Source organism: Suncus etruscus, chromosome 2 (genome assembly GCF_024139225.1).
Source record: "Suncus etruscus isolate mSunEtr1 chromosome 2, mSunEtr1.pri.cur, whole genome shotgun sequence".
Lineage (NCBI taxonomy): Eukaryota > Metazoa > Chordata > Mammalia > Eulipotyphla > Soricidae > Suncus > Suncus etruscus.
The window spans coordinates 102,390,319-102,417,929 of NC_064849.1; the positions used below are offsets into that span (position 1 = coordinate 102,390,319).

The following is a 27,611-nucleotide window of genomic DNA, read 5'->3' on the forward strand; positions in this document are numbered from 1 at the left end:
ATAACATGTAAATCATTTTTATAAATTATAGTTTTAATTAAAAAAATAACATGAAGTTAAATTAAGCAATAATTTGACAAAAGTTTTTAGCTTTTTTTGTTTTGTGTGTGGAGTCACTCCTGGCAATGCTCGGGAGCTACTCATGGCTCTATGATCAGGTATCACTCCTGGCAGTGCTCTGGGGATCCTATAGGATGCCAGGGATTGAGCCCATGTTAGCTGCATGCAAGGCAAACACCATATCTGATGTATTACCACTCCAGTCCCCCAAATCGCTAACTTTTGAAACTTTTCCCTCTTTTTAGAATGCTTACCACAAACAAACATTTTATGTACACAAGCCCAAAGTTACCTAAAAGAATTGAGGAGATGTAAGAATCTATGCCTACCTAAAAAACTTTTACCATATTTCTTTTCTTTTCATTTTGTTTTTGGGCCACACCTGGCAGTACTCAGGGGTTACTTCTGGCTCCGTGCTCAGAAATCTCTCCCAGCAGGCTCAGGAACTATATGGGATATTGGGGATCGAACCCGGGCCCATCCCAGACCGGCAGCATGAAAAGCAAATACCCTATCACTGTGTTCTCACTCCAGCACCCCAGACTGTAATTTTTTTTATAAATTTACAGTTTCAATACCTTTCATATTTTGCATAAATAAAATGATTATTTATTGTTTAGAAGCCATACCCAACAGTGCTCAGGAATTACTACTGGCTGTGTGCTCAGGATCAAAGCCTGTCCAGGCTTGGAGAATCATATTGGTGACCATGCATGAATCTGGGTCAACCATGTGCAACACAAGTGCCATTGTGCTGTCATCCTGCCTCAAACTCTGGATTATTTGTGAAGTTATTTTTCATGCTCTTGCCTAGCAATTTATAACTTTCAGGAGATATCACTTAGCCTTAGGGATGACACATATATGGAGAGCCTTTAATCAGCCTTTCCTGCAGGATCAGAGATAAAAACTCTAAGGTCCAGATTCTACTCAAGACTCAAAGCTTAAAATCATGAGCCCAGGGGCTCTAGCAGCGTGGTGGCGCTAGAGGTAAGGTGTCTGCCTTGCCAGCGCTAGCCTAGGACGGACTGCGGTTCGATCACCCGGCGTCCCATATGGTCCCCCAAGCCAGGAGCGACTTCTGAGCGCATAGCCAGAAGTAACCCCTGAGCATCACTGGGTGTGGCCCAAAACCAAAAAATAAAAAATAATAAAAAAATAAAAAAAAATCATTAGCCCAGATAAAAAGTTTGTTCCATCCCACCAAATAATTTCTCTTTCTCTCTCATTTTGAAGCTAATACCTTTTTGGCTACTTCACCTATGACTTGCTAAAAACAAAAACAAAAACACAAACAAAAGGAAGGTATTTAATTTCTGAGGTGAAAAGAAGCAGTTTAGTAAGACAATGCAAAAGATAAAAATCAACAAGAAATAAACTGATGACAAATATAGCAGGCAGAACTCTTCCCTCATGGGAAAGAGTCCACAGGATTTTAGTGGAGAGAAGTACTTGAATATGCCTATTCTTGCATGCATAAGCATGAATGTATGTGTTGCTTTGGGATAAGTCTGATTGCTATTAACTTCTGGGAGGGAGGGGAATCATTTGGTATTTAGCCTGGGGAAGGTGAGGGGGTGTAAAAAAGGAAGAGGAGCAGAGTAGACACGGTGAGAGTAGGCAGTTTGTCCTTAGTGATTGGCTTTGAGGTCTATTTGATAGAATTTGGAAAAAAACCTTATTGGTGGACCTGGGGTTCTGACAGAAGGGGTTCTGCACTGCATTGAAACTGCTGTGAGGTAAGAATGACTCCCACAGGGGATTGAGGTGGGAGTGATGACTTGAAGGTTGTACTTGGGAGATTCTTAAAATCTCATGGAAAAATCACTGCCTATACCCAGAGGTCAAAAATCAAACAACTACAAAATGACAAAGTAAAAGTAGGTGGCATCTTATTCTTTATTTCCCAATGAACTCATCAGTTTATTTTACTCGCAGCTTTTTTGCTGTATAAGAGGTTTTTAAGAGATTCTATTTTACTTTTCCTAAAGGGAGTTGGGCCATACTTGGTAGTACATAGTGAGGCACTATGTCTATGCTCAAAGGACAAAATGGGTGCCAGGAATCAAATCTAGGGATTCTGCATACAAAGTCCTTTGGGCTATCTCTCCAGTTTTGAATTGCAGGGTCAAGGCTGCCTAGCCTAGTGTTTTTTTATTTTATATTTTGGTCATTTTGTATAGAATACTGGACCAAAAGGAATCTCAGGGTCATCTATTGGTGATTTCAAATGGGAGTGGGGCATTACTGGCATACAAAAAGGCATTTACAATTGAGAGTGAGGTAGAAATTTTTTTCAGTGATTACAATGGCTAGTGAGTACTATAGACTTTTTTTTTTATTTTATTTTTGTTCGTTTGTTTTCTTTTTGGACCACACGTGGCCATGCTCAGGGGCTACTCCTGGCTTTTCGCTCAGTAATTGCTCCTGGCAGGCTCAAAGGACCATATGGGAATTATGGGAACTATGGGCTTTTTAGTGGCAAGAGATCAAGGAGGTTAAAATTCCTGCTCTAGATGCGAAGCAGTTCTGCTTGATGAGGACAGATGTTTTGTGAGGGAGATCTAAAGTGCCAACTGCCTCAGAGGAAAGATTAGCTCTCCCTACACACAGTAATGCAGTTTCCTTTCCACCAAAGTTCATTCAGTCTACCGACATTTAGTATTCAGTCACTTTTACCTCTAAGTCATTTAAATCTACCTAAGAACAGCAGGATCGCCAGAATGCTCTGCTACTATTACACTTCATCTTCTGAACAAAAGCATGTCCAGACTTTGCCGACAACTCAACATCGGAGAAGATGCAACTTCAGATGGTTTTCTGATAGATCTCCAAATATCAAGAGGACAACTTTACTTTGAAAATGCCAGTCTTTGAAAAGGCAATTGATGCCTATCTCATAAGACAGTAATCATGATAAAAAAAGAAAGGCAGCAATGGCAATAGGGTTTTTTTTGAAAGTGAAGCTTTAAGTTTTTTTTTTGTTATTTTAAATTAAAGTAAAATAAAAATAGCAACAACACTTCCTAGTTTCCTGATTCTAGTCATTTCAGATGCAAGTAATTTGGGCTGGTTTTCCAAGCGATTTTAAGTGAGATGATGTAGGCTGAAAAAAACACTCTGATATAACCCCAGCACAGTTTCAGCTTGAGAAACAAGAGTTAAAATCAAATTTTTAGAGATGGGGGTGGATTAAATTTCAATTAGGTTTATTGAACTCCTGGGAGGAAGTCAAGTCTCTTCATTGCCACATACATTATACTTATGGAAGCTGTATCTTGGAATGTTTTGCAAAATGCTGGGATATAACTTAGACAGTTATCATATTTTGAAGCACTGGTGGTCTCCACTTAGTTACTATTTCAGTACCACCCTCAATTTAGAAACATTATACTCTGCCTGCTATAAGCTTGTCACCTATCTGGTTTCCTGAGGTCTGTGGCTAACCCCCAGAGTTTATTGTTTTCGTTGCTGTCTTTTTCACGAAAAAGCTCCTACTATCCCTAGAAGCCTCTAACTTTCTTCTTTCATAAATTAACAAACATAACCTTCTTATTTCTTTAACTTCACAACTCTCTAGAACTGGAGGGCACATTTATGGGTGATCTAGTTTAATCCTTTCATTTTGCAAATGACAATCTGGTCAATGGAATTCAATATTGAACTTTCAGTGATGAATTTAATGTTGATCCAGGGGTTGATGTATATAATGATACATACCTAAAACATAATGATGTAACCAATATTCTTTCCATAAAAAAAGGAATTAGTTGTCCAAGATCATTCAAAATGTATAGAGCTGGGTCTAAATAGAAATTTCTTATTTTTGTTTTAGGTATTTGGGCCACATCCAGCTGTACTCAGGGGTTACTGCTGGCTCTGCGCTCAGAAATGTTATTCCTAGCAGGCTCAGGGGATCATATGGAATGCCAGGGATTGAGCTTGAATTAGCTGTGTACAGGGCAAATGCCCTATCCACCATGCTATCTCTCGCTCTAGATTCCAGATAGAAATTCCTGGACATCAAATGCAATTACATGGTTAATACATTTAGATTTGATTAGATTCATTCTATGGTGTTCAAATTTTTGATAGTCATATAACTAGAGAATAATTAAGAATGCAAAATTCCAGTAAGTTTTTCAAATACATCAAATATTTTACTTCAAAATTTTGAACTCTCTATATATAATTTTTACATATGAGGTGCATGTGAAAGCCCAAGCATCTCCTCATCCAGACCCTTAAAGTCGAATGTGCATTGCTGTGCTTCCTAAAATGAGAATTCTTGAGGCAATGGCTCTGAATAACAAAGTTGCTGCAGCTGTTAGAAGCTGCAAGCACACCCACTTCCTACTTTACTAGTGACATATTTTTGCAGAGCTGTTCTCGCTCAGCTTCCCCATCTCAAGCAAATTAAGACTTAGAACAATAACTTCATGTTCCTTTTTATACAATTTCTGCTCTGTACAGTTAAACAGTGTTTCTAGCCAATACAAAATGCTTATCTGCAGTGAATTGGACTTATTAAATATGTTACACTGCATTGTTTCCTTACATTCCATTTATCTTTTGCAGCACATCCTACAAAGTGCATTTCAGGGATCTTCTAGAGATATTTGGAATGGAGGGAAATGTTTTGTAATCAACTATGAGTTGGAAACTGCAACAAACCTTCTTCTCCTTTTGCTATTTAAAGTGCTCAGGACTTTATATGAAAAACTTATGGGAAAAACAAATTTAACCTTGCTTGCTAAGCATTTTTCAAACAAACGGGATTCTTTTTGCCTATGACAGTAGCCAATATCTTTCAAGACTGCCAGTAGATTGAGCAATGCTGATACAAGTGACATTTGTGGGGTTCGTTCTATATGCTTCACAGGGCTCCAAGAAATTATGGGATTGAAGTGTTTTTAAAGTGTTTTTTTTTCTGGGAGGTCTCCCAAGCAGTGCTCAAAGGGACTGGGGGTCACTTATAGTGATTCTCAGCCTATCAGACCAGCAGTTCAATACTCAGCCTGAGGGTGCTATGCTTTTTAGCCTTTAGGTAGGTGCCAGATAATGTAAGGACTGCCTCAGCTTCAGCTCCAGCTGGGGATGCTCAGGAGATCATGAGTGCCAGGAATGAACCCTGTACTGACTCCCGGCCCTAGAAATAAGTGTTTCTTAAGGCTCATATATTGGAGTACAAAGTCTGGAGTTAAAAACCCTTAATATTTACTTTTAGTCATACCAATTACTAGCTGTATGACTTCGGATATTACTAATCACTGAATCTCAATGTCTTCTGAGCAAAATGAGGGAAAATCAGAAGAGTCTGGGAAATAATGTAAGGAGAAAAGAAAAGACTAGGACAACATATTTAAATACAGCAAAAGAACATGGGCAACTCCCATCTGTGTATTCAGATGTTGCTCTAGTCTAGACCATGTGGTTATAGGTTGGCAGCATGCTAGGCATGTATCTTAACCCCTGTGCTATCACTCTGGCACAATATTTAGGTTTTCAAACTAAGATTTTAAAGTGTTATAGAAGCATTAAGTTTGTGATCAAAACAGGGACTAATTTTTTCTTTTAAGTCTTTACAAAATATCACTTGGAATTTTATCATTGTAAATAATAATAAATAGCTTTATTTCTCCCAAATATTCCAATATATAACTATTGCTTTCTGATCTATAACTGATTATTTATTCAGAACCTTAAAAACTCCCCCCTTTTAGGAAATATGTCATATTGTGGAGCACACAGAAAACTGCTAAATTTACAGATCTTTTTTCTCATCCTGGTGTCTGTGGATTTCTATGCATTGGGCACAGAAAAGCATGTAAGGTACTTCTCTTTGAAAATGCTGATGCTGGGCCTGTTTCCACTCTAGATAACAGTAGATCTCTGTAGACTACCTTTGTAGAGTGCTTGCTACATATCAGGCACTGTTTGCAAAACCCTGCTTATGGAAATATTTATGAAATTCCTTCTTATCTTTAGGAGATAGGGAGCATGATTATTCTCAGGTGCAAGTGTGGAAATAAGTACAAATCATTAGCTTTCCCAATAACTTTTGATAACTTTGAGGGGCAAACCTGAGATTCTAACCAAAACAGCTCAGCTCCAAGAGTGCAAATTTGACCACAGTAAAGTAAGTCTTTTCTCAATGCCTTTGGGTTCTTAGAAATTGCCACTCTTACAGCCAAATAAATGACAAAAGCAAGTCCTTAAAAAAATGTTGGTTAGATCAATACTCTCCTAGATTACTTTTTCTCATCAAGTGGTAGCTAAACGGTGCTATTCCAGGATCTCTTCAGCTTTTGGTGAGTGAGAAATATTGGATCAAGCAGGGAGAAAAGAGAAGAATTTCTTTTTCCTTTCTAGGTGTCATACTTTATATGGGGGTGTAGTGCGTGTCTCTGTACAGAAAGTTTACTTCCCACTATGCGCTACTTCTCCTACAACATGATAAAAGCTTATTCATTTCATCCTTCACTCCAAATGTCTACATGGATGAAGCTATTCCTCCCAGCTCTGTCCTTTAGCTCTTCTCTCACTGCTCTAATTGATACCTACTTTCTCTTTGAAGCTCAGTGTAAACTTCTATACAAACTGAAATGTTTCCCCTACACTTCCATGAATATATATTCCTTAGAACACCCAAGTAGTCTGCATTTTCCTACCTAAGTATTTATCACAGGGTAATATAGGAACCCAGCAACATGTCTCCATCTCTTGTTATAAGACATGTTTTAGGAAAGAGAGTTAAATCTGTTGTTCTCTCCTAATCCACAGGGTCTTGAATAGTGTGCATAGATAGACATGCCTGGAGCTTAAAAATGATTATTACCAGCCCTGCCTCCACTATCCCTCATAGGCTAAGCATGTCCATTATAATCATTCCTGACCTAATATTTCCTTCTTCCTAGATAGATCAAACCTAGCATGCTGGGGGAGAAAGAAGGAGTTTGTGTCTACACAGGCTCTGCCTCTCTTGTCCTCTGTTATTTTCACATACCACATTATTTTTCTGGCGCCCTCCCACTATTGCTTAAGTACTATTTCAATTATCTCCTATCCTCATGTGTAAGACATGAGACTAATTCTTTTTGTTTGTTTTTGGATCACACCTGGTGGCATTCAGGGGTTCCTGGCTCTGCTATCAGAAATCACAGGCAGGCTGGGGAACCATATGAGATACCGAGGATTGAACCTTGTCTGTCCTAGGTCAGTCTCATGCAAGGCGAACACCTTACCAATATGCTATCGCTCCAGCCCCAACATGAGACTATCCTTGCTGAGACTACGCAGTATGGTTCCTGTGCCAAGCTCTCAGGAAAGTCCCTATCATGACGTGACCAGCCTTAGGAAGACTGTGTGGGCAGAACTCACCACCAATATGGTTATCTGGCCAGATAAAGTTATCTGGTCTATTATGGGCAGGACATATAAGAGATGGAAGCAATACTGCTCTAGCAACAGGTATTATTGTGTTGCTCTCTTCAAGAAGTGAGAAACCAGTAGGCAATACCCATTAAATGTTGATTTAGTTGAAACAGAGTGGAATTGGGGTAAAAGCAGCTGGAGAAGATACCATTTTATTTTCTTCCTCTCCTGCTTCTATTTTGCTTATGTTATAATTATGTGTGATAAACCCTCTTACAGAACTATTTTATAAACCAGAATATATTTCTCCACATTTTGAATGTCTCGTAACTATTTTGTCAGTTTAAACAGGGTTATTTACATTTCTGAAAGAGAATTTCTGGTGTTGAATCACTGAGTTACTCTTTCATTCAACAGTACAATTGTATAAAAATGTTTTGCTGACTCTGGGGGACATGAGAGCCTGAAAAGAACAAAGAACTGGCTTTCAGAAAATCCAATAAATAAATGTCTAGGAACTGAAATAAACTAGCTCCATCTAGATTCTACTTTGTGTGATATTGTGGGAAACGATCACGTTTTAGAAATGGAGGAACTGAGGTACCAGCAGGTCATTAAACCAGTACTGTCAATTAGAATGTTCTGGGTCATTAGACATGTTTAATATCTATTTTGTCTTATACCAAAATGACTAGTAGTTATTAGAAACTTAAATTTTAGTTACTTTAACAGTAGAATAATATTTTAAATTTATTTAACTGAATAGCAATCTATAGACAGTGGTTATAGAAATTGTCAATAGAGATCTCAATAATAGGGTATTAGAAAGTTAGATCTGCAGGGCCAGCGGTAGGGTGCCTTGTGTGTGGCTGACCCAGGTCCTGGCTGACCAAGGACCAATGTTGGTTCAATTTCTGGCATCACATATGGTCCTCTGTGTATGCCAGGGGCTATTTCTGAGTGTGGAGTCAGGAGTAACCCCTGAGTGTCACCAGGTGTGACCCCCCCCAAAAAAAAATAACCCCACATGCACAAAAAGAAAAAAAAACAAACAAAAAAAGTTAGATCTGTAAAAACCGAAGATATTTGGGTTCCAAGAGGCAGGCTGGATTATCAACACTGTAGAGAGAGAACTATAACTCTGATGAGCTCGAGAACATGTTTAGCAACTGCCTGACATATTAAAGACTCTTCTAATTGAACACCTTCAAATAAAAATCATGTTTCTCCTACTTAGCTAACCCATAATTTTCTAATCAAAGTGTCTTTAAGATCTACTCCCTTTTCCTATCTCAATTGCTACCTTTCTTTTTTTTTTTTTTTTTTTTTTTTTTTTTTTTTTTTTGGTTTTTGGGCCACACCCGTTTGACGCTCAGGGGTTACTCCTGGCTATGTGCTCAGAAATCGCCCCTGGCTTGGGGGAACCATATGGGACGCCGGGGGATCGAACCGCTGTCCGTTCCTTGGCTAGCGCTTGTAAGGCAGGCACCTTACCTCCAGCGCCACCGCCCGGCCCCAATTGCTACCTTTCTAATTTAAAGTCCTGCTTTGCTTAATGCTAAGGTCTGCTTCTTTATACAACTTCTACAACAGTCCTTCCCAAGCATCAATACTATATTCAGATAAAAGTCTCAGAACCTTTAACATGAGATTACTTTTTGGGTTTATTTTCCATCTTAATACTACATTTTACTTCTTTTATTCCATTCTATTTATTGCAATATGATTTACCATAATGTTCATCAAGAAATACTGATGTAAAAAAGAAAGGAAATACTGATGTGACTAAAAGCAAGTGGCATGTACAATGACCACCTGTGTGTGTTTGTGTGTGTGTATGTGTGTGTATGCACATGTGTGTGTATTAAGCTACTACTCCATTACTACTTGTTTTTAATGAAATTTGAAAAATCTCACAAAAGTATCATACAGGTGCCATTAAACACTAAAAAAAATGCTATTGAGGCCAGAGAAATAGTACAACTAGCAGGGCATTTGCCTTGCACACAGCCAATCCAGATTTAATTCCTGGCACCCTGAGTCTACCAGGAGGAATACAGGAGTGAAAATCCAAAAGCCCTGAGCACTGCTTAGTATGACCCAAACCACTCCTCCCCCCCAAAAAAGTAAAAATAAATGCTTTCATTTCAGTCTGAGGTTTAACTTTGGTTAATATTTTTTTCAGCTAAATGGATGAGTTTCAAAGAGACTCAGGTCATGCACATCATTTTAACTGGGTTAGTGTAACTGATGTAAATGACAAGGGAAAACTGAGCTTATTTTAGCACCATCATGTTCTTTGAAAACTAGTTCATCATAGGTTCAAATCAGGTGAAAATCTGGAACCAAAATTGAATGTCTTTGAAGGTCATAATAATTGGTATGTGGTGCCAGGGACTGAATCCCAGTAGATACTTGCAAGGCCAATGCCCTGGCCTCTATCTCTTGGCTCCTAGAACCAAACTTAAGAGTATATGATTTTTTTGCAGATGATGACATTGTTAAGTGACCAAAGACTGAAAACATGATTGCTAACTCATTGTCTGATGCAGCTGGTTAAAGAGTATATGATTTTTGGAGCCAGAATAGCAGGTAGGGAATTTGCTTTACACACAACAGATCCAGCTTCCATCTCTGGCATCCCATATGCCTCCCCAAGCATAGTCAGAAGGAAGTCCTGAGTTGACTCAGGAGTAATTAGTGGGCATCCCCAGGAAGGGCTCCCCTGCCATCCCCCCCCCAAATAAATAATTCTCTCCAGAGGACTGACTAAAATTCCTTGCATAAAAGAAGAATGATGGGGCTAGAGAGATAGCATGGAGGTAGGGCATTTGCCTTTCATGCAGAAGGGCGGTGGTTCGAAGAAGGAGAAGGAGAAGGAGAAGGAGAAGGAGAAGGAGAAGGAGAAGGAGAAGGAGAAGGAGAAGAAGAAGAAGAAGAAGAAGAAGAAGAAGAAGAAGAAGAAGAAGAAGAAGAAGAAGAAGAAGAAGAAGAAGAAGAAGAAGAAGAAGAAGAAGAAGAAGAGAAGAAGAAGAAGAAGAAGAAGAAAAAGAAGAAGAAGAAGAAGAAGAAGAAGAAGAAGAAGAAGAAGAAGAAGAAGGAGAAGAAGAAGAAGAAGAAGAAGAAGAAGAAGAAGAAAGAGGAGGGAGGACTGTTAAGAATGTTCTGTGTACTGTACAAGTCACCTGACAAGTGCTGTAGGTCTACTTCTACTGGCAGTTCAGGCAAGCCCAGCCCACTGCAAAATGGTCTGGAACAATTCATTTCAGCTTTTTAATTTACAGATGCTGTTGTCTTTCAACACCCTTCCAACCCTCCATCCAGCTTCCCTAAGGAAAACCTGCTACAAACACTGCTTAAAACAAGATAGTTTAGACTATAAATTATTTTTTAACGAATTTGTTATTTTAAAGAAGGACTAATTTGGGATCAACAGTGGGAGAATGGTGGTGCTTTTCTTCTATGTGTGAAGCTCTAAGTTTGACTCCCAGAAATGCTGAATATATACATATATATGATTAAGAAGGGCTATTTTTAGTTAATTTCGCCCTCTGTTGTCAGTATGCATAGGAATCTCCTAGGAAAGTACATTGAAAATTGAACTACCTAGGTCACTGAACTAATTCCATTCTGAATTAGAATGGGAGCAATGGTGATGATGGAATTGGAGGATAGGACAGTTATTTCAAATTCTCAATAGTGCTCAAGCCCATTCTATCATAGCTGGTTTATAGACCTCAATGGAAGAAACAGTGTCTGGTAAAATGATGGGTGAAAGGAAATTTTATAATAGGCACCAGGTGAGATATTTTGAGGTAAAAGTGAACTTCACATAATGACAAATTTAGCCCTTTTGAATAATTTAGAAAAAAAAATGTCAATTTCTAGAAAGAACTTGGTTAATGAATTAAAAACTAATTTTCTAGGCTAATTTTGAGGTCATATTAGAAAATGTGATCACCTTGTTTATAAAATTATCTAAAGCAGATAGTTGCCAAAGTTTGGAGGTAAGTTAATACAATTCAATGAAAGATTTTGTAATGCTTTGCTCACAAGAAAATAACAGAATTAAAATAACAAACAGCTCAAAATTTTAATTAAAACAGTTTTTTTGCACAAAACAGTATACTTAAATAAATGAAATTGTTGACTATTTAAATAATTTTAAGAGTCAATTAAAAAGTGAAAATTTGGGGCCGGGCGGTGGCGCTAAAGGTAAGGTGTCTGCCTTGCCAGCACTAGCCTAGGACGGACCGCGGTTCGATCCCCCGGCGTCCCATATGGTCCCCCAAGCCAGGAGCGACTTCTGAGCGCATAGCCAGGAGTAACCCCTGAGCGTCAAATGGGTGTGGCCCAAAAACCAAAAAAAAAAAAAAAAGTGAAAATTTGAAAACAAAAATTAGATAGATTATCTTGACTAACTTTCACTTGAAAATTCTAAGTGAAGTTTAGAATCTTTTTCTTCTATATAAACTAACTGATTACAGACTGGTTAATTTTCCTGCCTTTTAAAGAAATTCCCAAAGAATTTCCACTTTAGATAGTAAGTCTACTTAATAGAAAGAATAATATCTCATCTGCAGAGTATACTTAATAATTGCTGATATTGGGCTTTTACTTGAATCTTTTTGCATCAAGATGCTGCAGTAACTTTTATCAGCTACTAGAATAACTTTTAAAAAGAAATATAGGCTGAAAAGATAGTTAAAGAGAATAGGACATTTATCTTACTTATGGCCAACCAGGGTTCTGTCCTCGGCATCCCATATGGTCCCCTGGGCCAGCCAAGAGTGATTTCTGAGTGCAATCAGGAGTAAAACCTTGAACACTTATTGGTGTGGCCCACAAACAAACAAACAAACAAAAAACCAAAATAAATAAACAAAACAGGGGCAGAGAGATAGCATGGAGGTAAGGCATTTGCCTCGCATGCAGAAGGTCAGTGGTTCGAATCCTGGCATCCCATATAGTCCCCCAAGTCTGCCAGGAGCGATTTCTGAGCATAGAGCCAGGAGTAAACCCTGAGACTGCTGGGTGAGACCCAAAAAACAAAAAACAAAAAAAAAAAAAAGAAAATGATCTCCGTAAGGGACAGATGTCCTTTTTTTCTTTTTAAATTAATGCAGACTTCATATTATTTATATATACCCTATGCATACATAAAGGTGGTTAAAGTTTTTATTTTATTTTCATTATATAAACCTAAATTACAGATAATTCTGTAAGCTACACATTAAGAATTTTTCTGCTACTTTACAAGAAAAAAATCTAATCCCATCAAAAAATGGGGAGAAGAAATGAACACACTTTGTCAAAAAAGAAATACAAATGGCCAAAAGGCACACGAAAAAATTCTCCACATCACTAATCATCAGGGAGATGCAAATCAAAACAACAATGAGGTATCATCTCACACCACAGAGACTGGTACATATAACAAAGAACAAGAACAATTGGTGCTGGAGGGGATGTGGAGAGAAAGGAACTCTTATTCACTGCTGGTGTGAATGCTGTCTAGTCCAGCCTTTATGAAAAATAATATGGAGATTCCTAAAAAAATCTGGAAATTGAGCTCCCATATGATCCAGCTATACCATTCCTAGGGATATGCCCTAGGAATACAAAAATACAATTCAAAAAATCTTTCCTCATACCAATATTCATTGCAGCGCTATTTACAATAGCCATACTTTGGAAACAACCAAGATGCCCTTCAACAGATGAATGGCTAAAGAAACTGTGGTATATATACACAATGGAATAATATGCAGCCATCAGGAGAAATGAAATAAAATGTTTCCTATACATGGACATACATGGAATCTATTATGCTGTGTGAAATAAGTCAGAGGGAGAGAGATAGGCACAGAATAGTCTCATTCATCTATGGGTTTTAAGAAAAATAAAAGACATTTCTGTAATAATTCTCAGAGACAATAGAGATGAGGGTTGGAAGGTCCAGCTCATGATATGAAGCTCACCACAAAGAGTGGTGAGTGCAGTTAGAGAAATAACTACACTGACAACTAACATAACAATGTGAATGAATGAGGGAAGTAGAAAGCCTGTCTCAAATACAGGTGCGGGGGGAGGGGGAGTGGGTTAGGGAGGTGGGAAATTTGGGGCATTGGTGATGGGAATGCCATACTGGTGAAGGGGGGTTTTCTTTATATGTCTGAAACCCAACTACAATCATGTTTGTAATCAAATTGTATAAAGACATTAATAAAGGAAAAAAAAGAATTTTTATGCTATTGATAATTTCATAGCAGTTCAATACCTACTAATGCGTTTCCCTTAGGTATGTGATGAAAAGTTCCCAATCTAGATAGCAAAGTGACCCTAGTATGTAATAATACATGTTCATCCAAATTTTTAGAACTGGTGGCCAACCAAACACATAAGTATCATACTGGAAATCAAGAAAGCAAACCAGAGACTACGAGAAACCATAGATTTGAGGGCTATAAGAGATAGTACAGTAGATAAGGCACTTGCCTTGCACAAAGCTAACCAAGGTTTCATCGCTGGGATCACTGAGCTTCTCTAAGAAGTGATGCCGAAGCACAGAACCAGAAATAAGTCCTGATTACGCCCCAAGTGTGGCCCAAACACACTCCTTCCCAAATAGGTTCGAAGAGAAATCAGTTGAAAATAAAACAAAAGCCCAAAGAGAACAGCAGAACAGATATGAATCAGTACATTTGCTTTGGACAGGCAGAGGCTCAGTACCCACAGCAGGTATGGGGTTGACTCTTGGTTGCACTTGTAACCAATAGGGGAGGTTATATTCTGAACAATAAATTTCTGCTCTGAACACTCCCCGTGAAAATAAAACTGTGTAAGTTCTGGGGCCAGAGTGATATCACAGTTGTTGTGCATTTGCCTTGCATGCAGATGACCCAGGACCCCTGGTTCAATCCCATATAGTCCCCTGAGCCTGCCAGTAGTGATATCTGTGCTCAGAACCAGGAGTAAGCCCTGAAGGCTGCCGGGTGTGCCCCCCCCCAAAAAAAAAACAAAAACAAAATAAAAAACAACACCGAGTATTAAAAAATTTTGTGTAAGTTCTTGCATTTTTGAAACTACAGAACGTGCCCTATCTTTAAAGTACATCTTCTCATGGATCACTAAATGTTTGCAGGGCTTTCTGCAAGCTCTCCTATCAAGTTCACAGTCAGGTGAAAAAAAGAAAAGTTTCCAGTTTACAAAAACAGAGACAAGGTTGAAAAAAAATGCATGTTTTTATCAATGTAACATCTACCTCTCCTGTTATCACTGGGCCCATCAATGGAGGAACCTGTTAGCGGTATCAGAATTCAAGAGTGCTTGTGTTCACACTCACATTACTTTGAAAGTAGAAGAAAAGTACCTTAAATCTTACTACAGTTGCCAGGCTTTCTTTTGCATTGGTGCAATTTCTTTGAAGAACAGTATGAACACCGTCCAATTTTGAGGGCAAGATACTTAATATGCTAGATATTGCTGAGAAAATGGTAAATTATATTATCTAGATAAGTTATCTGTATATGGGGTACCTAGGAGAGTAGAGGATTGCTATTGGGCTGTAATTAGATTCAGAGCATAGAAATACCTAGTGTTTTCAACTTTGTTCTCTGCTTACCCTCTAGCCACCCGGTTAGTTTTGGGGTGGGGAAAGAAGAGTTATCACCAAGGAGCATGGGAACTTCTCAAGGGAAGGGTTGTAAGATATGTGGACACATACAGCAAGATCCTGGATGCTATTATCTTCATGGACTCATTCAACATAGCATACATAGTTATTCAGGTAAATATGTTCATCTTAGTGCTTATATATTTTTCCTTTGCCCAAATACTGTCCACAGTGCTACTTGTGATTTCACATTTAATGAACAATAATTATATATATAACGTGAGGAACATTATGTTGAACTAAACTGGAGGTCACTGAAGGGAAGAGAGAGAAATACAGCAAAAAGGAGAATAGAGAACAGAAAAAAGGGAGAAAGGAAAGAGTGAGAATAATGAGTCTTTGATTACAGATGTCTGGTTGAGGGTAGGGCACGACATTAAGCCCCACCAGGCTGAAGCTTAAGGACAGCCGGTGTAGATGATTAAACCACCAATGGCTGCAACAATGAACAAGCTAAAGTCCTTGATCTGTTCAGACAACAACACTCAGGGATACCTGCAGAGTTGTATGGTCTAACATACAAGGTAAGCCTGAAATAGCAAAGAAGCTTTAGGACTCTGATACCAGTCATCCAGGTATTAGGTATTTGAATAGTACCTTTGGACTTCCTTTAAGTAAGAAAATTTTAATATTGATCATAGGACACTATCTTAGATCACACACTCATGTCCATGTTTTGATGTGATCACTAACTTCTAGTGTCCTTTCTAGTGATAGAGCATTTCTTTGGAATAGATTCAAAGTATCTCTGGATCAGAAACCCTCGCCCTCCTCCCTGTTTTCTTTACCTGCTTTTCTCCACTAAGATAGCTTCACAGACAGCAGTGTTTCTTAAGTAGTCTAGGATCAGCCTGGCCTAAAGACAATGGATGGTAGATAACTAACTATTCAATTTTTGGGTTTCATCTCCATTTTTTGAATTAGAAAACTTAGAGGATTTTTTGTGACATTTAAAGTTTGAGACCCTTTCAATTACAAAGTCCCAATACTGATGTCCTATTCTTCTTCCTGAGTAGACAATTTTAGGACTGGAGAGATAGTGCAAAGTGTAAGGAGCTTGCCTTTCATGAGGCCAAAACAAGTTTGATCTCTGGCACTGGATTTGGTCTCCAGAGCACTGCCAGATGTGATCCTTGAGCAGACTCAGGAGTAAGCCCTATGATTGTGGCCCCAAACCTTTGCTCCCCCCAAAATATAAGACATTCACACTAATGATCAGATTCTTTATCCAATTTGACCATCTTTCTCATTAGAAACTCATTTAATATCACAATGCCTTAATGTTATATGAAGACTTGTGGCCCAGAGGGATAGTATAGTGAGTAGGGCACTTGCCTTCCATGTGTCTGATCCAGGTTTGATCTCCAGTACCTCATATGGTTCCCTGGAGCTGCCAGGAGTAATTCCTGAGATCCATCCTGAGCACCACTGGGTGTGTCCTCCACTCCTCTTCCCCCCCCAAAAAAAGATTGGTAAGAGATATTTGTTTTTATAATTGTTCTTTTAATATTTTAACTCAAGAAAAGAAATCTGAAACTTTTAAATCATACATCAGATAGAAGCAAGGTAGTTCCTACTAGACATTTTATAATGATATCTGGTTATTTGGCACTAAATTTGGACAAAAAGGTAAAAATCTGACTGTCACACAAATTTTGAGAAATTTTATTCCTGTGTAGTGTGGATTGACCAAATTCTTCTGATGACATTTTATTCATTAATACTTTGTTTCTAGAAACTCAAGGTTATCAACACCAAATTTCCTCACCCGAGGTTATACCTTTTCACTATCTTTTATTCCTTAAAGGGATGGTTCTGTTATCTTTGGATAAGAATTTAGGCTTATAGGCAAATGAAGGAAAGAACAGAGTTTATGTTCTGGGCCTGAAGATAGCTGAACTCCTCTGATCAAGAAAATAGTGTTTTCATTTTCCTTATCATTGGGAAGAAGAGGTCAAAAAAATGAGAAAAGAAGAAGGTAGGCAATAAAACACCTAATACTTTTGAGACTGATAGTTGCCAGTGTTCCATTTTAAGTTTCTAGTAGCAAAATCATGTTGGCTCCTCTATCAAGATGCCTGCAATGAGGTCTGTCTCAAACACAAATGACTTCAACAAGCAGTTTGCATGGAAAACTAAGGAAAGAGCCACCTCTTGTATGTGCAACTGAGGAACAGCATAGAACCAGCAAGGCAACTCTGATCCAAGTTAGAAGCAGAAGCTTAAAGTCAGAGGGACTTTTAGAATTTGAGCTACTATGCCATGCTTTGGTTTCCTGTTGAGAGCATTTCTCCATAAAATACAAAATAGTAATTGTAATGAACTTTATCCAATTAGGACATCGATGTCTTTTTCATGTCTTAGTGTTTCTAATTCAAAATCATATGGTATGGATCATTCTCCATGTTCTTAATAGCTCAGCATTTGGTGACTTTTTTGTACCTTCAGCTCAATAAAGCTCAGCATATTTCATGAAATTATGAAAAGAAGATATGAGTAAAAAAATAAAATGGGACAGGGAGGGAGAGGAGGAGAAATACGGTCAAGAAAGTGGTGGGATGTCACTTGCGAGACTGAGTGGCATGGTCTATCTGCTAGAGACTGGATATTTCTATGTTCTACCCTCCACACACCCAATTCATTGGATTAAACCTAACCTCCTAGAAAATGGTATGGAGGTGAGTTTTTTAGGAGCTGATTAGGTGATGAGGCTGACACCCTCCTTAATGGAATTAGAAGTCTCCAGTGAATGCCTCACCCTTCCACCATGTGAGGATCAGTAAATGATAGTCATCTATAAACCAGGAAGTGGGCTCTTAGCAAACACCAGATCTGCGGAGACCTTGATCTTGGACGTCTTAACCTCCAGAACTGTGAGAAATATATTTAGGTAGTTTAGAAGGCACCCAGCCTGTGTGTTTTGTGTGTTTTTATAGTAGCAACCCTAACAGACTACCCAACCTTGTAACAGTTCTTTTAAACTAGAAAACAACTCCTTGTTAGTGGAGGAAGCAGGAGTCTCTAACTGGTAGAGACTTAGACAAAGAGCCTGAAATCCTGAAACCTGCTCTAGTTACTTGCCCTGGCAGAGCTTTCCTAATTTCTTCACCGGACCAAGAACTTTCAGCTTTGAAAAAGTCAAAGACAGTCTCTTCCTACAAAAGGGTGAGATGTCCTGCTTATTAAATGGCTAGTATTGGGTCTTATATTATTTGACTTAATTACTGTTGAATGAGTAAAATGAAAAACTGAAATTTACGTTATGAATTAAGTGTCTTTCACAGAAAACTGCATTTGAAAAAAATGTCGGAGTTATAAATTATAAGTTATGGGTATGTGTGTGTTGTGAGTTGGGGATTGTAGGTGTGTATGCATGAGCACACATACAGCTTTCTTAGCCAATTGAGGATATTCAGATCCTCTAAAAGTATTCAGGAGAGCAAGAGCCTTTGAGAAGCTAGCCCTCCTCCTCAATCTATGGCACACCTCAACAGATTTAAAGACAACATAGTGAAAAAGAACATGAGGTATATTGTAGCATTTAATTACCAATGAATTATTCTGACTGGAATTGGACCTAGGGCCTCTCACACGCAAGGCAAGTACTTTGTAGAATTTTAAAATAAACCACCAAAGGGACTTTGACATGGAATTTACATAATTTCCCTCTTATGTATCCACTTAATATTAACTGAAAAACTTTTCTTATATAAGAAGGGTAACAAACTCTTAAACATATTTTGGGTGTCTGCTCTATGCCTCTACCATGCCATTTTTGGGGCAGACTTTAAGCTGTTGGGTTATGCTAATTATATCAGTATAACTGGAGCCCAACATATCAACATATAATTAGGTGAGTGATCTGTTAGTTAGTTGCTCTGAAACTAGTAAGAAAATCAAGCGAAGAGAGAGGTATTACAAAAGGTAGCAAAACTACTGTGCCCAGGCTTGCCACAATAGCTGTACTGCCACTCAATTGGCAGGAACTTGCCTTTGATAGAAAAGCAATTGTGGTGTGCAACAGGGCAGCTGCAGAGATGCAAACTGCTGTAATAAAAACAAGCAACTGATTCTACAGTCCAAATTTTTCCTCTGGAGAAAGAGAAACTTAAGGCTTTCTGTTCAGGTTTTTGTTTTCATAACCAGATGTCTCATCTTCAGTTGCATTTTTCTGATAGTATCTATGGCTATTGACTATCTTAGATATTTTTTACTGCTACCCTTGATATGGTAGATAAAAATGAAATCATTTTTGTTCTTTAGTAGCAATTTAGTTGAAGAGAAATATGTTTTTGTTTATCTATTTACTACTAATTAATATAGTAGTTAGACATACCCAAATTTTGAACTGTTTTCTCTTGTTTCTTATGCAGTTAAAAAAAAACCAAAACTAAAAATAAATGATCTGCTTTTTGAGATGGTTTTCTGGGCTTTGGAGACATGACTTATAATTGTAAGTTTTCTCTCTAAGGATAGGAAATGTCTAGATACTGTGTGAAAGCAGATATCTAAATTTCTGCTCCAAAGGCATAATTTTTTTCCTTAAGTAACTGGAATTTTTCTTGTGTTATGAAAGTTAATTTTATTTTGTTTTGAAACAAGTTTGAACCAAGAAGTGCTTTGTTAACATATGAATCCATCATATTCAGAAATAGTTTTCATTAAGATCAAGGTGAAGAAAACTTTAGAGGCAAATAAATGTTTTAGAAGTGCAGTCATGTATAAGAATTTTATGTGACTTAATTTGGATATTAGTTTAGCTGATTATATGAAGGCAAGCACCTCCTATCCACTGAGCAGACTGAATTGCACATAGATCTTTGCCACAAGTTTCTCTCAGGTTCAAAATAAAAAGTTGAGGGATATCAACTTGCAACACTCAGGAGTTACTCTTCTGTCTATGCTCAGAAATTACTCCTGGCAGGCTCCGGGAACCATAAGGATACCAGATATTGAACCTGGGTGGGCCACATGCAAGACAAAAGCCCTATCCCCTGTCCTATATCTCTAGCCTCTAAAATTTTTGTTGTTATTTTGGGGATAAATTTGGTGATGCTCTTACTCCTGGTTTTGTGCTCAAGGAATACTCCTGGCAGGGCTTGGGTTACCAGATGGGATGTTGTGTATTGTTGCATAACAGCCTTTGATAGGACTGGCTGATGGAGAGATGGAGGATGAGGTCTTTCTCCTCCAGCTCAGACTATGCGTCTGCCACCCTGTTCAGTCGGTGGTTCTGAGGTGAATGTGGCGGATAGAAAACTAACAGACAGTCAGGCTTCAGAAGATATCTGCTTTATTTCGTGGACATGGCTGAAGCCAAAAGCCCCAGAATCAGCCCCAGATAAAAGCCCTTGCCTTCCACAGACCCTTGATTTTATACATCAGAATCAGGTACCACCCTAGGGTGGGAGCAGAATGCCAGGTCACACCCTAGGGTAGGGCACAATTATTGATTAGGGTAGGATCAGTAACATAATAATCTTATGGAAATGTTTACAGGGTATCAAACCTGGCCTTACTCACTATATATCATTCTGGTTTTCATAAAAAAAACTTTTTTTACACATGTAAGAGAATTGAAAGTAATCAGGAGTAACTTTAATGTATTTTATTATTAGAGATGTGTATTATACTTAATTAGCTGACTTTACTTTCTTTTTAATCTTAAGTAAATGCCAATTTTATTTATTCAAATTTTTTTTTGTTTTTTTTTTTTTTTGTTTTTTGTTTGTTTTTAGGCTACATCTGATGGTGCTCAGGGGTTACTCCTAATTCTGCATTCAGAAATCACTCTTGGTAGTCTTGGGGGACTCTATGGGATGCTATGAACCCAGGGAAGTTGCATGCAAGAAAAATGTCCTACCCACTGAGCTATCACTACAATTTTATTTTAATGCATTTAACTGTATGTGTTATATAATGTCTGTTTTAAAAATTATGTAATTTCTATAAAATTTGGTAGATAGTAAATCATCTTATAATAAATTTCACACTATATGGATAATTCAACTGCTATAACCAAATATTTGTTATAAATATCTGCATCTTCTTTGATATGACCAAAAAGCTAATATAATATCTATTGATTAGGTAAAATTTGCATATTTTTCTTTGTACGCAACTTTTAAAATATATTAATTTCTCATATAACAGGTAGGGCATTTGTCTCTCACGGTACCAACCTGGGTTCAATTTCTGGTTCTCCATATGTTACTCTGCACACTGCCAAGAGTGAGCACAAGGTCAGGAGAGAACCCTGAGTACTGCCAGCTGTGGCCTCAAAACAAAACAAACCAATTAAACAAACAAAAATATATATATTAATTTCTGCCTGTTGATCACAGAAATAATTATTACAACAGACTCTATACCAGTTACATTGACAGAAATTTCTCTTCCCATAAATAAGAGAAACAATGACCTTTCCTATAAGTATAGTAACAGTCACTACAAAAAGTTGTTTTCTTATAAATTGCCTAAGTGTGAATTAGTGTTATAAAATAACTACTTGGTGCTGGACCAAATAAAAGTGAATTTAAGGGGCTGGAGAGATAGTATAGTGGGAAGTTACTTGCTTTGCTTATAGCCTAAATAGGTTCAATCCTCAATCCCATATGGTTCCCTGAGTACCCTAAGAGTATTTCCTGAGCACAGAGCCAGGATTAAGCCCTGAGAATAGCAAAAACAAACACCCCCCCCCAAACAAACAAGCAAAACCTACTGATATTAAAATAAAAGATAGAGACATGGCTAAGATGTTTAAGCCTTTAAGATGGAGATTGCTTTGAAAATATAGAAAAAAACCAAATCATTTTCAAAGGGAAAATCTTTCAGATGGTTTCCAGAAAATTAAATGCCAGAAAGAAAATTTAAGACTATGTATATGGCTTACAAAAAAAGAATAAATAAATGGGATTTTATACAGGACAAAAGACACACATTATGATATGATGATGATGGTTCTGGGAAACCCATATTCCATCTTCAAGAGAAAGTGTAGTTAAATTGAGAAACTGGTTTACTTTAGTAGAGCTGGGAACAGAAGATGAGAATTTGAGAAAGACGAAGAGTTGCAAGTTCAGGGTCAGAGAGATAGCACAGCGTTGTTTGCCTTGCAAGCAGCCGACCTAGGATCTAAGGTGGTTGGTTCGAATCCCGCCGTCCCATATGGTCCCCCATGCCTGCCAGGGGATATTTCTAAGCAGATGGGCAGGAGTAACTCCTGAGCACCGCCGGGTATGGCCCAAAAACCAAAAAAAAGGTTGCAAGTTCCTAAAATCTTATGGAAGAGTTGTGTACACGGGTGAAAGAAGGGAGACTCTCAGCAATACTTCTTTTTTTTTTTGGGGGGGGGGAGGGTTTGGGTCGCATTCGGCAGCGCTCAGGGGTTACTCCTGGCTCTATGCTCAGAAATCGCCCCTGGCAGGCACAGGGGACCATATGGGATGCCAGGATTCAAACCACCATCCTTCTGCATGAAAGGCAAACACCTTACCTCCATGCTCTCTCTCCGGTCCCAAGCAATACTTCTAATGCATTCATCCTAGTTAAGTCATCTAATAAAAAGGAAGAGATTATATCCAAGTTTCTTGCTGGACTTAACAGTGACCTAGAGATCTTTGTTGCTTTCCCTGGGGAAAGGAGAGGATGCTCAGTTGTGACCAGAAGTAGGAGTGGGCACCAGATATCAAGTGTACCCCAAGCACCTGATGCATACGAGAACCTTGGTGTCACCAGACATAGAATTTCTTTTTGAGAAGCATTCAGTTCCACTCTATGCTCTAAAGCCCTTGGGCTGTAGCTTTTCTGTTCCAAAACAGCCCATTCTATGAACTGTTCTAGAGTCAGTATCTGAAAGCTGCTTTTCTTGTACTTGGTTCTCAGATTTGGTTATTGCCAATGCTTGTACCAAGAATACTATAAAAAGCCTGGATTTCTTTAAGGTGTTTGAGTGGAGTTATCTTTTCTAGAACAATTTGTAACTGGTAAAATGCTATCAACCTATGAATATACAATAGGGTCATTTTTAGAGAGGACAAATGAAAGGAGAGTGGAAGGAAAGAGGAAGATGATGACTTCACAATCCAGGAAAATAAATTATTATCCCTCTCCTAGAACAAAGTAGACTACCTCTAAAAGTTACTCAAGTGCCTTTGGGCTCCAGGGTGGTGTAAAGCTGAGAGGAGGTCAATGGTAGAATTTTTGTTGTGCATGTGTTAGGCCCTGAGTTTGATACCTGACACTGTAAAACTAACCGAAGTAAGTAAGTAACCATATAAAATCTACAGGAAATTGCAATAAATAGAACTGTTTACATTGACATATAAGCAGACAGATACTAAGTGGGTTTATGTACCAATGTAGCCTTTTGTAGATGCCTTCTGGGAACCTAGCTTTAGTTTGGAAGATAGTTTAATTGATCCATGTAGTAATAAGTATTAATTTCTTTCTATTTTTAAGAACCAGAATAGATAAATGGACAGATTGAGCATAACCCAGCAGGTTTCTACTAACTTTTAAGTGCAAACCATTAAGCCTGAGGTTCTGACAACTTAAACTCTTCTGGAAAAGAACATATGTCTATGCTTGGAGTAAGTTTCTCATTGCTGTATACCAGCAGGAATAAAAAAAAAAGGTTAGTTCAGAGGGCATTTTGAGATGTTGGATTGGGACTTTATTTATTAATTATTAATTATTATTATTTAAAGCTTAGCTTTTGTAACTTTAAATGGTACTGAGGTAGGGAAAATGGTTCTAGGGTATGAAGTAAAGGTAATTAACTCAATCTTAAAAAAAGTAGCATGTAGTATAGGGAAGAGAACACAGCTGGTAGGGCACCTGTGGCCTTTCAAGAGGTCAATCTGGGTTTGATCTCTAACATCCAATATAGTTCCCCCAAGTACCACTAGGAATCATTTCTGAGCCAGAGCCAGGAGTAAACCCTGAGCATCATTGGTTGTGGCCTAAAAAACAAACAAACAAAAAGCACCATTCTGGGCTGGAGAGATAATATAAGGGTTATGACATTTGTCTTATATACTGCACATACATTTGATTACTGGCACCAAATAGTTCCCCATATTGCTAGGAGCAACCACAGAGCACAGAGCCAGGAGTAGACACTGAGTGTTTGTAGTTGTGCCTATATCACTACATCTCCCCTCAAAAGACAAAAAAGCACTGTGATAAATTTAATCTTATGGTTTACAAGTAAGCTAAATAGATCTACAATATGGAGCTTGTGTATAATATTTATTACACATCTGAGCTCCATTCAGTTGTCAGTCTGTCAGCAGAATTCTCTCATTTGTTAAAATAATTCTGAAACTATGAAGATTATCCATACTAAATTTTGATTCAACAGACTTTTATGGGGTAAAAAATATGAGAATCTAATGATTATATTGTCTGTGGGCTTTGAATGACAATAAGCAGACAGGTAACAGTCTTCATGCACTCTTAGAGTGGTTTGTAAGATGAAAGAGAACAAGGATTTCAAACAAGAACAGAGAAAGGGAGAGAAACGAGCTTTTTGGGATTTTATTTGTGCTTGCTTTGTCATCTCTTGATAAAATAAAGCAGCCCATCTGGAGAGGTGACAGAGGACACTGGTTTGGGAATAGACTCAAGGTGTCAACATCTGTTAGTCCCCCTCACACTAGTCAACATTTACATATTATTAGGCTAAAATAGTAACTATGTAAGACAAAAGCTTTTATGGTCCCTATGCAGGATTACAAATATTTACCAAGTTATTCTGTTTCAACCTGCACCATGTATCATGGGATTGTGGCAACATCTGGTAAAAAAAACATCTCATAGAAAATTCTCCAAGAGGAGAATAGTGTTTTTCTGGCTCTTTTTTCTGACACTGCTCTACTTTATGAGACAGAAAATTAGAAAACAAAAAATAACTAGCAATTGCCATTTTCACTCTGCCTCTCTCTTATTGAATACTGCACCTGGGAAACCTAGGATGAGTTTATGGACTTTTAAAATCACTTGGAGTTGGGGAAGGGGAGAAGCATTGGTGGTGAGAATGTTGCACTGGTGAAGGGTGGGGGTGTTCTTTTTATGACTGAAACCCAACTACAATCATGTTTGTAATCATGGTGCTTGCACTGGCCTTACTCAGTAACACCCTTGAGCTCTGACAATCAAAGTGCTTTCAAACATTTTCCACATGTTCTTGGGCACCTCCATTTGCTCCAGTGTGAGAGCTCTGAATTAGAGATTTCTGCATCTAACCCGTGTGGAAGGGGGAAGCTCATGTCAGCCCTATGCAACACACCTGAGCCTAAGGAAGGAAGGAAAATGGTTATCAGGAAGTAAAACAACGGGTCCATCAGGTTTGATTTTCCCACCCTCCAGAATCAGCCCACTGTGGCATGTTCTCACAGAAAGCTTCTACAAAACTGTTTCTTTCTTTCTTTCTTTCTTTCTTTCTTTCTTTCTTTCTTTCTTTCTTTCTTTCTTTCTTTCTTTCTTTCTTTCTTTCTTTCTTTCTTTCTTTCTTTCTTTCTTTCTTTCTTTCTTCCTTCCTTCCTTCCTTCCTTCCTTCCTTCCTTCCTTCCTTCCTTCCTTCCTTCCTTCCTTCCTTCCTTCCTTCCTTCCTTCCTTCCTTCCTTCCTTCCTTCCTTCTTCCTTCCTTCCTTCCTTCCTTCCTTTCTTTTTTTTTTTTTAAATCCTTTATAGAGCTTCTCCACAAAGAAGAGTCAGCATAGACCAAGTACCGCAGATCGGATCATTTTTTGTTAAGACTACTTTCCTTTTTGTATGTCTAAAACCTAACTGCGAATAACTGTAAATCATGATGCTTTGCTAAAATAAAACAAACAAACAAACAAACAAAAAGACTTTTCCTCAGAAGCACAACACCCTCAAATGTGGAACAAAATAAACTACATATCAAACAAGAAAGAGAAAAAAAACTCACTGTTTCCAGAAGCAGCTTTTAGAAATCTTGTGAGGTCCACATTGGGGGGTCTGCTAGGTTTTGGTGGAGGTGGACCCAGGGTGAACAAGGAAGGCAAGGGCTTCTGTTTTGGGGTACTTGGGTTCTTGTCATCCTTGTCCTTTTCTTGACTTTGGGCCCAGGGCCCTCCTGGGACCAGTTTTGAGGGTGTCTTAGGGTACTTGGCAGGCGGTACCCCCGAGGCTGGCTCTTCCTGGTTCATCTTGCTCAGGAAGATGTTCTTAGCAGCATCCACCTTCCTCTCTTCTTTTCTGTCCTCAGCATTCTTGGGGAGTCCAGCAGGGCCAGCTCTGCTTCCAGTGGGTTTCAGAACCACTCCAGGATAAGGGGCACTGGTCACCTCGCCGCCACTGTGGTCTTTGTTTTCGGGCTCATCCCTAGCCGACTTTGCAGAGCCTACTCTGAACCTGGCTCCTGCAGGACTCGGGAATCCTTTAGATGGAGAGGTCATGTTCTTCCAGGGGATCTCCTCTTCGTGGGTGTCCTCGTCTCGCAGGGAGGGTCTCTGGAAGACTGGTTTAGGGAAGAGGGGCTTGGTGTCCTGTTCTTGAGAGGCGGACGCAAACTTGCCTTTGATCCCGCTTGGTTTTGGGAACCCCACTTTCAGCTCATTCTCCTGAGCAGAAGTGTTGGACCTGGGCTTCAGGCCTGCCGGTGGCAAGTCATGGTCGTGACCAAACCCTGGCTTGTTTCCGGGAGGAGGAGGAAAGCCTGGTTTGTAATCTTCTTTGGGCAGGTTGATAGTCTTGGGGATGATGCCAGGTTTTGGAAAAGCAGGTTTCAACTCATCTTTAGTGGCTGTGCTGGCCTGGGCTCCAAATCGTTGGCCTACTCCAGTGGGCTTGAGAAACGGGGGCTTGGGCTCCCTTTCAGGCTTGTCCTCTGAAGGTTTCACCCCCAAGGTGGGCTTTGGAGGCATAATCTTCGGTACACCACTGGGTCCTGCAGGGGCGCTGTCATGGCCCTGGGGGCTGAGTAAGTTCTTTCTAGGTGGGACTCCGGCAGGAGAGTTTTGCTTTGGGAGCTTCAAGGGCCGGATGGGAACGATGGGAACCTCCTCTGTTAGGGTGTTCACCGTGTTAAACTTCGCCATGAGGGACTTCACATCTGCCTTTCCATCCTACAAGCAAAGGGAACAAAAACTAGCTGAGCACCAGAAGCTTGCACAGCTCTAACTACTACACTTTAACGGGTTTCCTGCTTTGAGGTTCCCAGCATCGCTGATTGGTCGGTGGGCTATTGTAACATGTGTCTTCCTCTATGGCAAAATTAGGTTGTGTGCATGTCTTTGAAGGGGAAGATGCATATTTTTGTGGTGCATGTACTTTTATTAATTATGGTTATTATTGTTTTAGACTTGATTGCTGATTTGTGTGTAAAGATTTATCCCTTTTCTCTGAGTTCTCTAGCGAGGTCTTTGGGTTTACTTTTAATTTAGTATTTCTCTTAGGTCCTTTAAGCTGATTTAAATAAAATAGGAACGTGACTAACAAATGGCTTCTTCTATATTTGACAGTAGAGACGCTT

The 27,611-nt window shown here is 38.8% G+C and overlaps 1 protein-coding gene and 1 non-coding gene across 2 annotated transcripts in view; one reads left to right on the plus strand and one right to left on the minus strand.

Annotated features, from left to right (window-relative positions):
- FYB1 (FYN binding protein 1) overlaps positions 1 to 27,198 on the minus strand; it is a 97,443-nt gene extending 70,245 nt beyond the window's left edge. The window contains 1 exon segment of the mRNA XM_049767686.1: positions 26,046 to 27,198. Coding sequence (XP_049623643.1) covers positions 26,046 to 27,177 — 1,132 coding nt within the window. The 5' untranslated portion in view covers positions 27,178 to 27,198.
- Positions 9,917 to 9,987, plus strand: LOC126002455 (small nucleolar RNA Z17). The gene has a single exon (XR_007493154.1). It is a non-coding gene; the product is annotated as a small nucleolar RNA Z17 (small nucleolar RNA).
- Positions 27,199 to 27,611: the final 413 nt, after the last annotated feature.